The sequence below is a fragment of the Pinus tabuliformis genome, chromosome 5_2 (assembly GCF_031772625.1).
Source record: "Pinus tabuliformis cultivar Carrire ecotype Pingquan chromosome 5_2, CPIR1, whole genome shotgun sequence".
In the NCBI taxonomy this organism is placed as follows: Eukaryota; Viridiplantae; Streptophyta; class Pinopsida; order Pinales; family Pinaceae; genus Pinus; species Pinus tabuliformis.
Window position 1 is genome coordinate 181,037,407 of NC_142306.1, and position 14,092 is coordinate 181,051,498.

A 14,092-nucleotide genomic window follows, 5' to 3' on the forward strand; every position below is an offset into this window, starting at 1 on the left:
TTTTTAATAGACTTACAAATATGGTACACAATTGAAAGAATAAAATCAAACCCGTATAAATGTAAAAATATAAAAATAAAAATTGGAAAAGTTATTTTTCCTCAAAAACATCAAAAGAAGAATAGCTCCTACCAAAACTTAGGTGAACATCCAAATAATAAATATTGAGTTAGAAAAAATTGTAAAGGCCAAAAAGGGGATCATTTATTGGCTGAACATCCAAATAATAAACATTGAGGTAGAAAAAATTGTGAAGGCCAAAAAAAAATCATTTATTGCTATGGATGGAAAACAGGTAAGAGAGGCAGTGGATGGATTGCAAAGAAAAAGATAGCTTCTACCAAAATTTGGGTAAAGAGCCCAATAATAATCTTGGGTAAAGAGCCCAATAATAATCATGTGAAGGCCAAAACAGGAGTCATTTATTAGTATGGATGGAAAACAGATAAGAAAGAGAGATTGCACAGGAAAAGAGAAATCAGATTTATGCAAAACTATTCTACTTTAACAAAATATAATTTAAAACCACCCTACTTTCTTCACACAGTGAGAAAAGCACAGTCTAAAATTTAAAACAAATTTTGTTTAAACATAAATTTATTAGATATTTTTATTGCTTTTCATTAAAAAAAATAGTAGCATTAGCATTTAAAAACCAATACTTTTTTTTAATAGAATTCCAAGTTCCAACACTTCCAGGCGTAAAAAAAACCGAGAAACAACGAAATCTGATCAAACACGACCAATACTTTGTGAAAATAGATTTCCGTTCATCTTTTAAACACGTAAAAACAAAAATAGACCAAATCAAACGCATAAAAACTTCCACCAAAAGTAGAGTAACCATCAAAATGGAAATACCTATCTTGCGAGTCTCAAAACTTCGACCAAAAATCGGGTAACCTGCATCAAAAGGGAAATACCTATACCTAGCTTGCTAAGAAAAGCTTGTGAATGATTCCTCTTCAGCCTAGGTTACAAGTGCTCGAGCTGCCTTTCTGCCTCTGCCGCTGGTTGGGAATTTCGTGGGCAAGAACTAATCTTGGTCATGGGACGCACAATGATGGGTCCGATCTAAAGAAATCCCTGCATTTGTTTTGGGGTTTAGTTTTCAGAGTTGGCTTTAACAATGTTACAGAATTCCATGAGAGCTGAGAATAACAGTGTTACAGTGGCGGCTGTTGATATGATTACAGTGGAGCCGATGGTTGGGAAAGAGTTATATGCAGAAGACTTGTTAAGGGGTCAATATGGAAGGAGTTACGGGGACTTCCGTTGGTATAAGGTTGTCAGGCGCATGTGCAGTGTACATTCTGATGAACCTGCGACTCTGGAATGTAAATATTGTGAAAACCATTGGTCATCCAAGCACATGCATTGTTGTAGACAATGTTTCATCGAGTCCTGGAACCAATTAGAGCTGCACAAGCAGACACTCGGGCTCCACACAGCTGAAGAAGTAGATGAGCACATCACATCTGTGGACAATCGGGAGATGGTGTCAAGCTGGGGACGTTATACACCCACCGAGGAGGATATAGGCAGCGTATTATTGCTGGAATGTGCAGGCGAGAAAATATTGTATACTCGCCCTGTTATTCCCCTGCGTCCTCGACGGATGATGAAAGTCAACAGTCACTGTGGTGGGCGGGCTGCAAGTTTCACCTGTCAATCATTCACAATCGTCACGTACAACGTGCTTGCTCAAGAGTACGCTACTCATGAAAAGCACCGCCTCTGCCCCCCATGGGCCCTTCAGTGGGAGCATCGTGGAGAAAAGTTGCTCACAGAGATAGTAAAATATGATGCTGACATCATCTGCCTGCAGGAGGTGCAGCGCAATCATTATTCAGAGTTTTTCCATCCAGAATTGGCCAGACATGGATATGCAGGAGAGTATCAGGAAAAACAGAGATCAGGGGACCAAAGCCAGACCGTTGATGGCTGTGCTACTTTCTACAGACTGGACCAATTTGAGCAGTTAAAAAAAGAATGCATCGATTTGAGTAGTTATGCTATAAACTTGCCCGGTCGATTTCATAAAGACAACATTGCACTGAATGTTGTCCTCTCTTTCAGGAAGACTGGTCACTGTCTCTGCATAGCCAACACTCACATACACGCAAGCCCGAATAACGGAGATGTCAAACTGTGGCAGGTTTACTACTTGTTGAACAAGTTGGAATCATTTGTTCAAGAAAATTGCTGCGATCAACTTGTAATGTGCGGGGACTTCAATTCTGTGCCTGGAAGCGCCGTTCACTCACTTCTTACCAAAGGCCATGTCGATTCCGGTCACAGGGATTTGGCTTATTGTAATAACCCTGGTAACTTGTAATTTCCGGTAAATGCTGCAGTAAAAACAATTTGGGTGATAACTTGTTTTGTTAAAAGACATTATTGTTTGTTAAAAGAAATGAAATGAATTATTTTTACACATGTGTGGAATGAAATGCTGGCAGCCTCTAAAAGAGGCTTTTCTATTAAAAGAAATGAATCAGTTAAGAAACTGAAAAAGAAAGACAACTGCCTCTCACCCTGAAGAGGGTTGGGGAAGGAGACCTCTGGGCTGTTTGGGAACAGGCAGAGGTGAGATTCCAGAGAGAGGAGTTGCAGAGCGAAAGTAAAACGGGTTATGTCTGGTTGTGATCAGATAACTCAGCACCGTGGTGCTTAAGTCTTGTTGAGGGCTGCAGGCCTGCAAGACGGCTAGGGGGGAGAATCCAGCGTAGTGGATCTCAAGGTTGGGCGGTTAAGAGTGAAAACTCTCAGGTGACTACAGAAAACAGTATATACCCCTGCAATCGAGTACCAGGTACGCATCTTAGACTTTAAGTTCAGAAAGGTTCTAGTATTGAAGTACTTAGTATATCTTTACTAAAGAGTTACCGTATAGAAGCTTAGTGAGATTGTTATTATTAAACAAATAGAATGAAACCATGTCTCAGACATTCAGGTGAAATATTTAACAAAATAACACAGGAAATCTGTATAACAGAAAGGCTAATTTCCTCGATAGTTTAACCAGGAAGATATTAGCCTTGCTTGTAAAGGTCTGAGTAGATAAGGGCCGAGTGGGCTGTTAACCAAGGGCATAGGCAATCCGACACCGAAGTGTCTGATAACTCTTAGCCGATGAGATAACCTTGTGGTGTACATTTAATCAACAGAGTAATTAAAGAGAGACAGAACTATAAGGATGGAAATTATGAATGCGTCCAAACCAGTTAAACAGTATTTGTGATAATATATTAGTTTATACAGAATAGCATTTCATACATTAGTTACTTCCAGTTATGTGTGTAAGTATTTCGGGCGAGTGAAGAACGGAAGTAAAGAAACATTTATATCAAACCCTAGTTGCTGAAATGAACATTTATATCAATCCCTAGTTGCAGAAAGAAATGAAGAAATATCAATGCATTCGAGAAGTAAATCTCATGTCGAAAGACAGATACCAGAAACCCAATAAACGCATAAACCAGACATATGAGTACACATATGGTGAGACTGTGCGCGGAAAGGGATAGGCTACACCTTCATGGAATGAAGGTAAGTCTATCCTCTCGCTGTAGGCCGAAAGCATTGCCATAGAAAACAATACAGTAGAGAAATCATAGGTTTTCTTAACTCGGAGGAACCTTAAACCAGAGCGTATTAAATCTGTGAAGCAAACGAACAATGATATAACCACAGTACATATAAGAGCTCATTACCAGCTTGATAATCTACATGGCACGGAATAGAAATAGCCTAGCAGTAACAGAGACTAATCAGAGGCATATATTTATTCTATAAGAACAGATTAGATATGAAACCCTTAACCGTGACCAGACACATCAAATGTCGCAGCGAGGCTATGAATAGTCGTTGATTAACATAATAGCATTTATGTGAATATTAATAACAGAAAACAAACCGATATCATTCTCTAGTGACGGAGTTGAGACATTAAAATAAAACAGAACTTCCATTATAAAACTCAGTCCGAAACAGGGATCTTTGGAAACCCAGTCCGCCATGATAACCACATCTTTAAATACGATGAATAAAGTTGGGTTTATACAACTGTGTAACTTGTTCGTAAACAACAAAGCACCGAATCAACCTAGGTATGATTAAGCTTCAGAATACATAGTTTGGAACAGAGCTTAACAGTAAAAAGAATCTAAGTATCAAAGCCATAACCTAGGTACAGCAGAAAACGACCATTCCAGAAAGGCCGTCAAACATAGCCGCATAAGGATGGGTCCAGGAGCCACCTGTGACACAGGTAGAAGTAGGCTGCCTCAGCCATAACATAACCCTGAAACGCACTATACAGACAGAAGAAAACTCGGGGAGTTAAGGGGCATACCTGAAACAGACTTGCGTAATCCTTCAGCAGTTGATGCATGCGAGCTGTAGTGTAAGAGAAAACCTAGCAAACGTTCAAAATGAACCATGTCGGATTATTATTCATCCAGTGGGATATAAACGAGAAATATTAGCACTGAAACAAGTCGAAGTGAAGCATTACCAGCAAATAAATGAGTTAGGGAGGCGTGATAAACCTGGAGAAGGCAGAGGAGTGACGATCCGGTGCAGAACGAAGGGGCCTGGATGTTGCAGCGTAACCAGCGGAGGAGGTCAATGGATAACGAATGAACAAATGATCCATGAAATGAAACCCTGGCACTTTTATACACCCGATGAAACCCTAAGTGAAGCCAGACCGTCCGATGGTGTCGAGTGATCTCCATCGTCAATTGTGGGCGGGAAGCTGTGCACAAAACCCGGGGTTGGTCAACCCTCCCAGACCACATGGCCTTCACGTGATAAGGAGCCACCTGGTCTAGATTGTGGTGAGCTGGCGCAATGCTCTGCCAAATGGCAGTAAACTCAAATGAATGCCGTCCTTTCGTAATTGCTATATCATTATATAAGGTTAACAAAGGTTTTGGGCAGCGTGCGGTCGAACTTTATTAACCGGAGTATATCCTTGGTACCAAATAAGGAACATTCGACCCTTATTACTTACGCTAACCTCCTTGTGGATATGTGTTAGATGGACTATGACAAGTGCATGTTAACTAGGAGATTACAAATATAAGGTTAACCGTGTAATAACCATACCATAATTTTTTTTTTATGACTGTAATTTTGGTTTTGGAAAGGGAGTGTGACAATGTGGTATCAGAGCCAAGTTCCAAAGCTGAGACCTCTGGAACAACAATGGGAACAGCAGAACAGTTATGTTATACATGTATACAGTACAATGTTATTAATCATGTTTTTGTGTAACCAGGAGCATATTGAGACATTCAACAGCTGACAGTTATACAGTAAGATGGAGGATATGCCGGGAGCTGGCAGCACCCCAGCAGATAATGCAGGAATGTGGGTTCAGCTTGGTGCTGAGACACACAGTACTAATCAAGCAATACTTCAAACAGTTCAGGAACTGAAAGGTGAGATGGCACGCTTACGGGAAGACAATGCACGATTAACCATGGAACAAGAACGAATATTGAAGAGCTTATCTGAAAAACAAAATCCACCCTTACCCAGTCCTAGTGCAGAGCAACGAAGGGGCACTGAGGAACGGAACTACGCTCCTGAGTTTTCAGAAGAACATGAAGATCATTCTGACAATGTACAAGAGCAGCAGGCTACCAAGAGACAGAAAACGGAATTGCAGGGTGAATTTCGTAAAATCAAGCCCCCGCTTTTCGATGGGGAGCAGGAGGAAGCGGCGGAAGCATGGCTGATCAACATTAATAAATATTTTCAATTGTATGAATATGACCAAAATCTGAAGGCCCGTTTGGCCATTTTCCAGTTGCAGGGCAAAGCCACCTTGTGGTGGGAAGAAATTAAAATCGTGAAAGGTGTAACTGAGCAGAGTATAACCTGGGAAAAATTTCAGAAATATTTTAAGGAGAGGTATTTAACTGAGCGCTTTTATGATGAGAAGGCGCGAGAATTTCATGATTTACGACTAGGACAACAATCCATGGATGAATTCATAAATCGCTTTACTTCACTATTGCGTTATGTGCCCTACATAAAAGAGGAGAAGGCCAAGGTGCAGAGGTTTGTGAGTAGTTTGCCAGCTTATATAAGAGAACGAATTGAGTTTGATAACCCCCGAACCATGGATGAGGCAATTAGGAAGGCCAGAATTTGCTACCAGCAGAACAAACAAAAGGGAGAAATTCCAAGCAGGAAATGGAATGAGAGAAAAGGTAGCAGAAATGTCGGAAGCAACAAGGGCAGCCGCGGAAATGGTGGCAAAGGGGTTGGAAAAGGGCAGTTGAACAGAAGCACAAGTAAGGGTACTTTCCGTTCTAAGCCAAACGAGAGCAGGATGAGTGAGCTCCCTGCTAAATCAGAGGTTGAAGGAACCAGACCTCCAGTTCAATGTTGGGTATGCGAGGGGCCGCACTATGCTAGGAACTGTCCACAGCGAAAAAGAACAGATCAGATATCCCAAGTCCATGAAGCTTCCACTGTAGGGGATGTGGCACGCAGCGTACCGAGGATCAATGCAGCATTGGAGGACCGACAGGCAGAATATCAACCTTCCATGGTGGAATTCGAAGGTAAGATTTCAACCCTTGCTGTAGCTGTGCTTATTGATCCAGGAGCTACTCTAAGTTATGTTAGTCCAAAAGTAGTGGAACATTGTAAGTTACCATCAGAAAAATTTAAAAACCCATGGCTAGTCCAGTTAGCTACGGGAGCTAAAAGGCGAGTTCTAGCGAAAGTTAATAACTGCGCTTTCAGTATAGCTGGACAGCCTGTGACAGCAGACTTGAATGTACTTCCATTGGGCTCCTATGACATTCTTATTGGCATGGATTGGCTGGAAAAGCACTGGTCACTGGTGAATTGCAAGACCAAGACCATATACTATAAAGATGATATGGACCAGCAGCAGGAATTACAAGGAATTAAGCATCCTGTTCAGATCCGACCTATCACTGCAACCCAGCTGGCCAAATGTGTGAGAAAGAAATGCCAGATTTACGCTGTACAAGTTGGTTATGTGAACCAGAAAGATAAGATGTCTGCAATAAATGACATACCGGTGGTGCAGGAGTTCACAGATGTTTTTCCTGAAGATATTCCGGGTCTGCCCCCAAGGAGGGACATAGATTTCACTATTGAGTTGATACCAGGGGCAGCCCCAGTATCAAGGGCACCATATCGGATGAGCATTCCGGAGTTAACGGAATTAAAGATGCAGCTCCAGGAATTGCTGGATAAACAGTACATTCGACCTAGTGTGTCACCTTGGGGGGCTCCAGTATTATTTGTGAAGAAGAAGGATGGGACCCTTCGCATGTGCATAGATTACCGACAGCTGAACAAGCTCACGGTCAAAAACAAGTACCCCCTACCCAGAATAGACGAACTCTTTGATCAGGTGAAAGGAGCAAAGTTGTTCTCCAAAATCGATCTGCGATCTGGTTATCATCAGATCAGGATCAAGGATGAGGACATTGCCAAAACTGCATTCCGAACACGCTACGGGCACTACGAATTCGTAGTGCTACCCTTCGGTTTAACCAATGCACCCGCTACTTTTATGTGTATGATGAATAGCGTGTTCCACCAGTTTTTGGACAAGTTTGTGCTGATATTTATCGACGACATATTGATATATTCTCGTTCTCAGCAGGAACATGAGGAACACCTTAGATTGGTGTTGCAGACCCTTCGAGAGCATCAGCTTTATGCTAAATTTAGCAAATGTGATTTCTTTAAAGAGGAAATTCAGTATTTGGGTCATGTAATTACAAATGAGGGAATTGCGGTTGACCTTGAGAAGATTAAATCGATTATGGAGTGGCCTACGCCCAAGGATGTTTCAGACATCAGATCTTTCATGGGGCTAGCTGGCTATTACAGAAGATTTGTGGAGGGCTTTTCAAGAATAGCCTACCCCATTACCTCATTGCAAAAGAAAGGAAGGGCATTTAAGTGGACAGCAGAGTGCCAGCAAAGCTTTGACCGCTTGAAGCACTTACTCACCACCGCCCCCATCTTGAGAATCGCGGATCCTAATAAGGAATACGTGGTATGCACTGATGCAAGCAAAGAGGGCGTGGGGGGAGTATTAATGCAGGAAGGTAAGGTAATTGCATATGAATCAAGGAAGTTGAAGGAACACGAGCAGAGATACTCTGCCTACGATTTGGAATTAACTGCCGTAATTCATGCACTTAAGATGTGGCGACATTACCTACTCGGAAAGAAATTTCTGTTATTGACTGACCATCATAGCTTAACGCATTACTTCAATCAACCCACTTTGAATGCGAGACAAGGTCGTTGGGCAGATTTTCTTAGTGGTTTTGATTTTGATATAAAACATCTAAAGGGCAAGGAAAATCGAGTGGCAGATGCCTTAAGTCGGAAAGTTCATTGTTTGTGTGAACTTTCAGCCAGCCGGTGGCGGAGTTCGTTAATAGAACAAATAAAAATAGCAGCGGACAGCGATTCAGCATATCAGCAGCTGAAGCAGCAGATACAACAGTCTGACCATGGACAGTTACAGCAAGAGTACACATTGGATAATGTTGGATTGCTGTATTTCAACAAGAAAATGTATGTACCTAATTCCGATGATCTTAAGAAGTTGATCCTGGACGAATTTCACACCAGTCATTATGCTGGACATCCAGGATATCAAAAGATGATTACAGCACTCAGGAAAGAGTATTACTGGCCAAGGATGAAGAGGCAAGTGGTGGAATACTTGGCAAAATGCCTGGAATGTCAACAAATCAAGGCAGAGCACCAACATCCAGCGGGACTGTTACAGCCTTTGCCTATCCCGGAATGGAAATGGGAAACCATTTCCATGGATTTTATAACCGGGTTACCACGGACAAGAAAGGGTAATGATTCTATTATGGTCATAGTTGATAAACTAAGTAAGGCAGCACACTTTATACCTGTGCAGTCGACCTACAAGGCAGTACAAATTGCACACCTCTTTATGCAAAATGTGTTCCGCTTGCATGGAATGCCAAAGGTAATCATATCGGATCGTGATGTGAAGTTCACATCTATTTTCTGGAAAACATTGTTCGCTGAGTTGGGTACCCAGCTGAATTTCAGCACAGCTTACCACCCGCAAACTGATGGCCAAACGGAACGGGTCAACCAGGTATTGGAGGATATGTTAAGGGCAAACGTGATGCTCAAGCCTAATCAGTGGGAGGAGTATTTGCATTTAGTGGAATTTGCCTATAATAATGGGTATCATACCTCCACCCAGTTAAGTCCCTTTGAGGTGTTGTATGGGCGGAAGTGCCGCACACCCTCAAGTTGGGGTGGGTTAGAGGATAAATTGAGTTTGGGTCCGGAAATGTTACAAGACATGGAAGAGATGGTGAAGAAAGTGCGAGCGAACTTAAAGATTGCACAAGACAGACAGAAAAGTTTCGCAGATAGGAAAAGAAGATTTGCAGAACATAACGTGGGCGACCATGTGTTTGTAAGGATTCAAACTAGAAGGAGCACACTGCAGTGGAGTGGGTGCGCCAAGCTGGCTCCCCGATATGTTGGGCCCTTTCAGATTCTCGCTAGGGTGGGGCCGGTGGCTTACCAACTTGCTTTACCCAGTCACATTAAGATTCACAATGTGTTTCATGTTTCTGTCCTAAAGAAGTATGTGTATGACCCCAGACATGTCATCCAATGGCAAGATGTACGGGTAAGAATTACCTCAATTGGCTTAATTATACAACCAAGCTTAATGAAAATTGACTAAGTGCTGGTTGTTTGCAGGTCGAACCGGAAGGCGGGGTCCTAATCGAACCACAGAGCATTCTCGACCGGAGAGAAGTGCGGCTGCGGAAACGGGTTATTACCCAAATTAAGGTACTGTGGCAGCATTACAGCCCTGAAGAGGCTACATGGGAAGATGAGGAACTTTTCAGAAAAGCTTATCCTAATTTTTTTAGTAAGAATGGACATCGGGACGACGTCCAATCCCAGGGGGGGGCAGATGTAATAACCCTGGTAACTTGTAATTTCCGGTAAATGCTGCAGTAAAAACAATTTGGGTGATAACTTGTTTTGTTAAAAGACATTATTGTTTGTTAAAAGAAATGAAATGAATTATTTTTACACATGTGTGGAATGAAATGCTGGCAGCCTCTAAAAGAGGCTTTTCTATTAAAAGAAATGAATCAGTTAAGAAACTGAAAAAGAAAGACAACTGCCTCTCACCCTGAAGAGGGTTGGGGAAGGAGACCTCTGGGCTGTTTGGGAACAGGCAGAGGTGAGATTCCAGAGAGAGGAGTTGCAGAGCGAAAGTAAAACGGGTTATGTCTGGTTGTGATCAGATAACTCAGCACCGTGGTGCTTAAGTCTTGTTGAGGGCTGCAGGCCTGCAAGACGGCTAGGGGGGAGAATCCAGCGTAGTGGATCTCAAGGTTGGGCGGTTAAGAGTGAAAACTCTCAGGTGACTACAGAAAACAGTATATACCCCTGCAATCGAGTACCAGGTACGCATCTTAGACTTTAAGTTCAGAAAGGTTCTAGTATTGAAGTACTTAGTATATCTTTACTAAAGAGTTACCGTATAGAAGCTTAGTGAGATTGTTATTATTAAACAAATAGAATGAAACCATGTCTCAGACATTCAGGTGAAATATTTAACAAAATAACACAGGAAATCTGTATAACAGAAAGGCTAATTTCCTCGATAGTTTAACCAGGAAGATATTAGCCTTGCTTGTAAAGGTCTGAGTAGATAAGGGCCGAGTGGGCTGTTAACCAAGGGCATAGGCAATCCGACACCGAAGTGTCTGATAACTCTTAGCCGATGAGATAACCTTGTGGTGTACATTTAATCAACAGAGTAATTAAAGAGAGACAGAACTATAAGGATGGAAATTATGAATGCGTCCAAACCAGTTAAACAGTATTTGTGATAATATATTAGTTTATACAGAATAGCATTTCATACATTAGTTACTTCCAGTTATGTGTGTAAGTATTTCGGGCGAGTGAAGAACGGAAGTAAAGAAACATTTATATCAAACCCTAGTTGCTGAAATGAACATTTATATCAATCCCTAGTTGCAGAAAGAAATGAAGAAATATCAATGCATTCGAGAAGTAAATCTCATGTCGAAAGACAGATACCAGAAACCCAATAAACGCATAAACCAGACATATGAGTACACATATGGTGAGACTGTGCGCGGAAAGGGATAGGCTACACCTTCATGGAATGAAGGTAAGTCTATCCTCTCGCTGTAGGCCGAAAGCATTGCCATAGAAAACAATACAGTAGAGAAATCATAGGTTTTCTTAACTCGGAGGAACCTTAAACCAGAGCGTATTAAATCTGTGAAGCAAACGAACAATGATATAACCACAGTACATATAAGAGCTCATTACCAGCTTGATAATCTACATGGCACGGAATAGAAATAGCCTAGCAGTAACAGAGACTAATCAGAGGCATATATTTATTCTATAAGAACAGATTAGATATGAAACCCTTAACCGTGACCAGACACATCAAATGTCGCAGCGAGGCTATGAATAGTCGCTGATTAACATAATAGCATTTATGTGAATATTAATAACAGAAAACAAACCGATATCATTCTCTAGTGACGGAGTTGAGACATTAAAATAAAACAGAACTTCCATTATAAAACTCAGTCCGAAACAGGGATCTTTGGAAACCCAGTCCGCCATGATAACCACATCTTTAAATACGATGAATAAAGTTGGGTTTATACAACTGTGTAACTTGTTCGTAAACAACAAAGCACCGAATCAACCTAGGTATGATTAAGCTTCAGAATACATAGTTTGGAACAGAGCTTAACAGTAAAAAGAATCTAAGTATCAAAGCCATAACCTAGGTACAGCAGAAAACGACCATTCCAGAAAGGCCGTCAAACATAGCCGCATAAGGATGGGTCCAGGAGCCACCTGTGACACAGGTAGAAGTAGGCTGCCTCAGCCATAACATAACCCTGAAACGCACTATACAGACAGAAGAAAACTCGGGGAGTTAAGGGGCATACCTGAAACAGAGTTGCGTAATCCTTCAGCAGTTGATGCATGCGAGCTGTAGTGTAAGAGAAAACCTAGCAAACGTTCAAAATGAACCATGTCGGATTATTATTCATCCAGTGGGATATAAACGAGAAATATTAGCACTGAAACAAGTCGAAGTGAAGCATTACCAGCAAATAAATGAGTTAGGGAGGCGTGATAAACCTGGAGAAGGCAGAGGAGTGACGATCCGGTGCAGAACGAAGGGGCCTGGATGTTGCAGCGTAACAAGCGGAGGAGGTCAATGGATAACGAATGAACAAATGATCCATGAAATGAAACCCTGGCACTTTTATACACCCGATGAAACCCTAAGTGAAGCCAGACCGTCCGATGGTGTCGAGTGATCTCCATCGTCAATTGTGGGCGGGAAGCTGTGCACAAAACCCGGGGTTGGTCAACCCTCCCAGACCACATGGCCTTCACGTGATAAGGAGCCACCTGGTCTAGATTGTGGTGAGCTGGCGCAATGCTCTGCCAAATGGCAGTAAACTCAAATGAATGCCGTCCTTTCGTAATTGCTGTATCATTATATAAGGTTAACAAAGGTTTTGGGCAGCGTGCGGTCGAACTTTATTAACCGGAGTATATCCTTGGTACCAAATAAGGAACATTCGACCCTTATTACTTACGCTAACCTCCTTGTGGATATGTGTTAGATGGACTATGACAAGTGCATGTTAACTAGGAGATTACAAATATAAGGTTAACCGTGTAATAACCATACCATAATTTTTTTTTTATGACTGTAATTTTGGTTTTGGAAAGGGAGTGTGACACTTATGATCCAGATGGTGTATTGAAACCTGTTGAGAAGTTTCGGCACACACTTCCTCTCGTCAGTGCTTATGCATGTTATTTTAGATGCAATACTGTGGACCGGGCAGAAATTGTGAAGAAAATGGATGTTGGCACACGGGAGCCTCGCTTCACCAACTTCTCCTGCGACTTCCGAGGAACGCTCGACTACATATTTCACACTGCGCCGAATTTGAAGGTGCTATCGCTGCTGGAGCTGATTGATGAGGATGAGAGTCAAGTGAAAAATTATGCACTTCCTTCACCTCACTATCCCTCTGATCACATTGCAATTGCCGCCAAGTTTCAGTACATTATGAAAGACCCTCGAAAGCTGCTGTTATGAACAATTGTGATAACGACAATAGGTTCAAGTGAAAAAGTTTTGTAGTTTGCCTGGTTAATTGCAATAACAACAATGCCTTCGAGCAAAAAAGCTCTGTAATTTGAGTGGTTATATGTTAATGCATGACAATGGATGCGCATTTCAGTGTTCTATTGTGTAAAGTTATATATTGAATCGCTATTTTAGATGTGCTTTATTCTACACAGGGTCTTAATGTGATTTAAAATTTGGCATGAGAAATTTACAAGTGATTTTTGTTTTCCCCTTGTGTCGATGTTAGAAATTTACAAAGGCTAGAAATGCTTATCAACATTTCCTTTGACAAATTTTATTCCAAAAATAAGCACCATGATAAGTCATACCAAACTAAATCCATCAACTCATTCAACTCTCTTTATTATTTGGTGGTTGCCACATGTGTAGACCCCAAAATTAATGTGATATGTTAGATTAATTTGGCTGTGATATGTTAGATTAATTTGGCTGGAGATCAGTGGATCTATATTTTTTTAGTCTCTATTTATCTTCCACTTTAGCAATAAAGATCTCATTAGAAATTAGAAAAGGGTTGAATAGGCCCACAAACCAACTACTTTGGCATCAACTAGAATAGAGTAGATTCTTTATATTTTCCCCTCGTGAGTATGAAAAAGTGATTGTGAGGGCCAATGATTAGAGTTCTAGATGGTCAAATGAGGCATCGATTATAGGTTAAGCATTTATGTGAGGTATTAGATATTATGTAACCAAGTTGGAAATTGTTGAACCATTGTATACGAAATCATCTTGTTTAGGTAAACTTAATTCAATGAAAGAGGTTAACATTGTTGGTTTCACCCATGTGGTATTGGTGGCATAAGGATTTTAAGA

The 14,092-nt window shown here is 41.3% G+C and overlaps 2 protein-coding genes across 2 annotated transcripts; both read left to right on the plus strand.

Annotated features, from left to right (window-relative positions):
- The first annotated feature begins 1,129 nt into the window (after positions 1–1,129).
- On the plus strand, positions 1,130–2,338 carry LOC149158142 (carbon catabolite repressor protein 4 homolog 2-like). Its single transcript, XM_089433895.1, has one exon. It carries the CDS (start codon positions 1,130–1,132, stop codon positions 2,336–2,338), a length of 1,209 nt encoding a protein of 402 aa, XP_089290021.1.
- A 2,991-nt stretch (positions 2,339–5,329) lies between these two features.
- On the plus strand, positions 5,330–13,222 carry LOC149158143 (uncharacterized). The gene is made up of 5 exons (XM_089433896.1): positions 5,330–6,802; positions 6,857–7,291; positions 7,667–8,122; positions 8,216–9,252; positions 12,847–13,222. Exons 1-5 carry the CDS (start codon positions 5,330–5,332, stop codon positions 13,220–13,222), a joined length of 3,777 nt encoding a protein of 1,258 aa, XP_089290022.1.
- The last annotated feature ends 870 nt before the right edge of the window (positions 13,223–14,092 follow it).

Bases quoted from the DNA above. Each gene is read 5' to 3' on its own strand.
- LOC149158142 (XM_089433895.1), top strand. From the start codon at position 1,130: ATGTTACAGAATTCCATGAGAGCTGAGAATAACAGTGTTACAGTGGCG.
- LOC149158143 (XM_089433896.1), top strand. From the start codon at position 5,330: ATGGAGGATATGCCGGGAGCTGGCAGCACCCCAGCAGATAATGCAGGA. The intron at 8,123-8,215 runs GTAATTGCATAT...CATGCACTTAAG, and splicing joins TATTAATGCAGGAAGGTAAG to ATGTGGCGACATTACCTACT. The intron at 9,253-12,846 runs GTATCATACCTC...GGTTTTGGAAAG, and splicing joins GAATTTGCCTATAATAATGG to GGAGTGTGACACTTATGATC.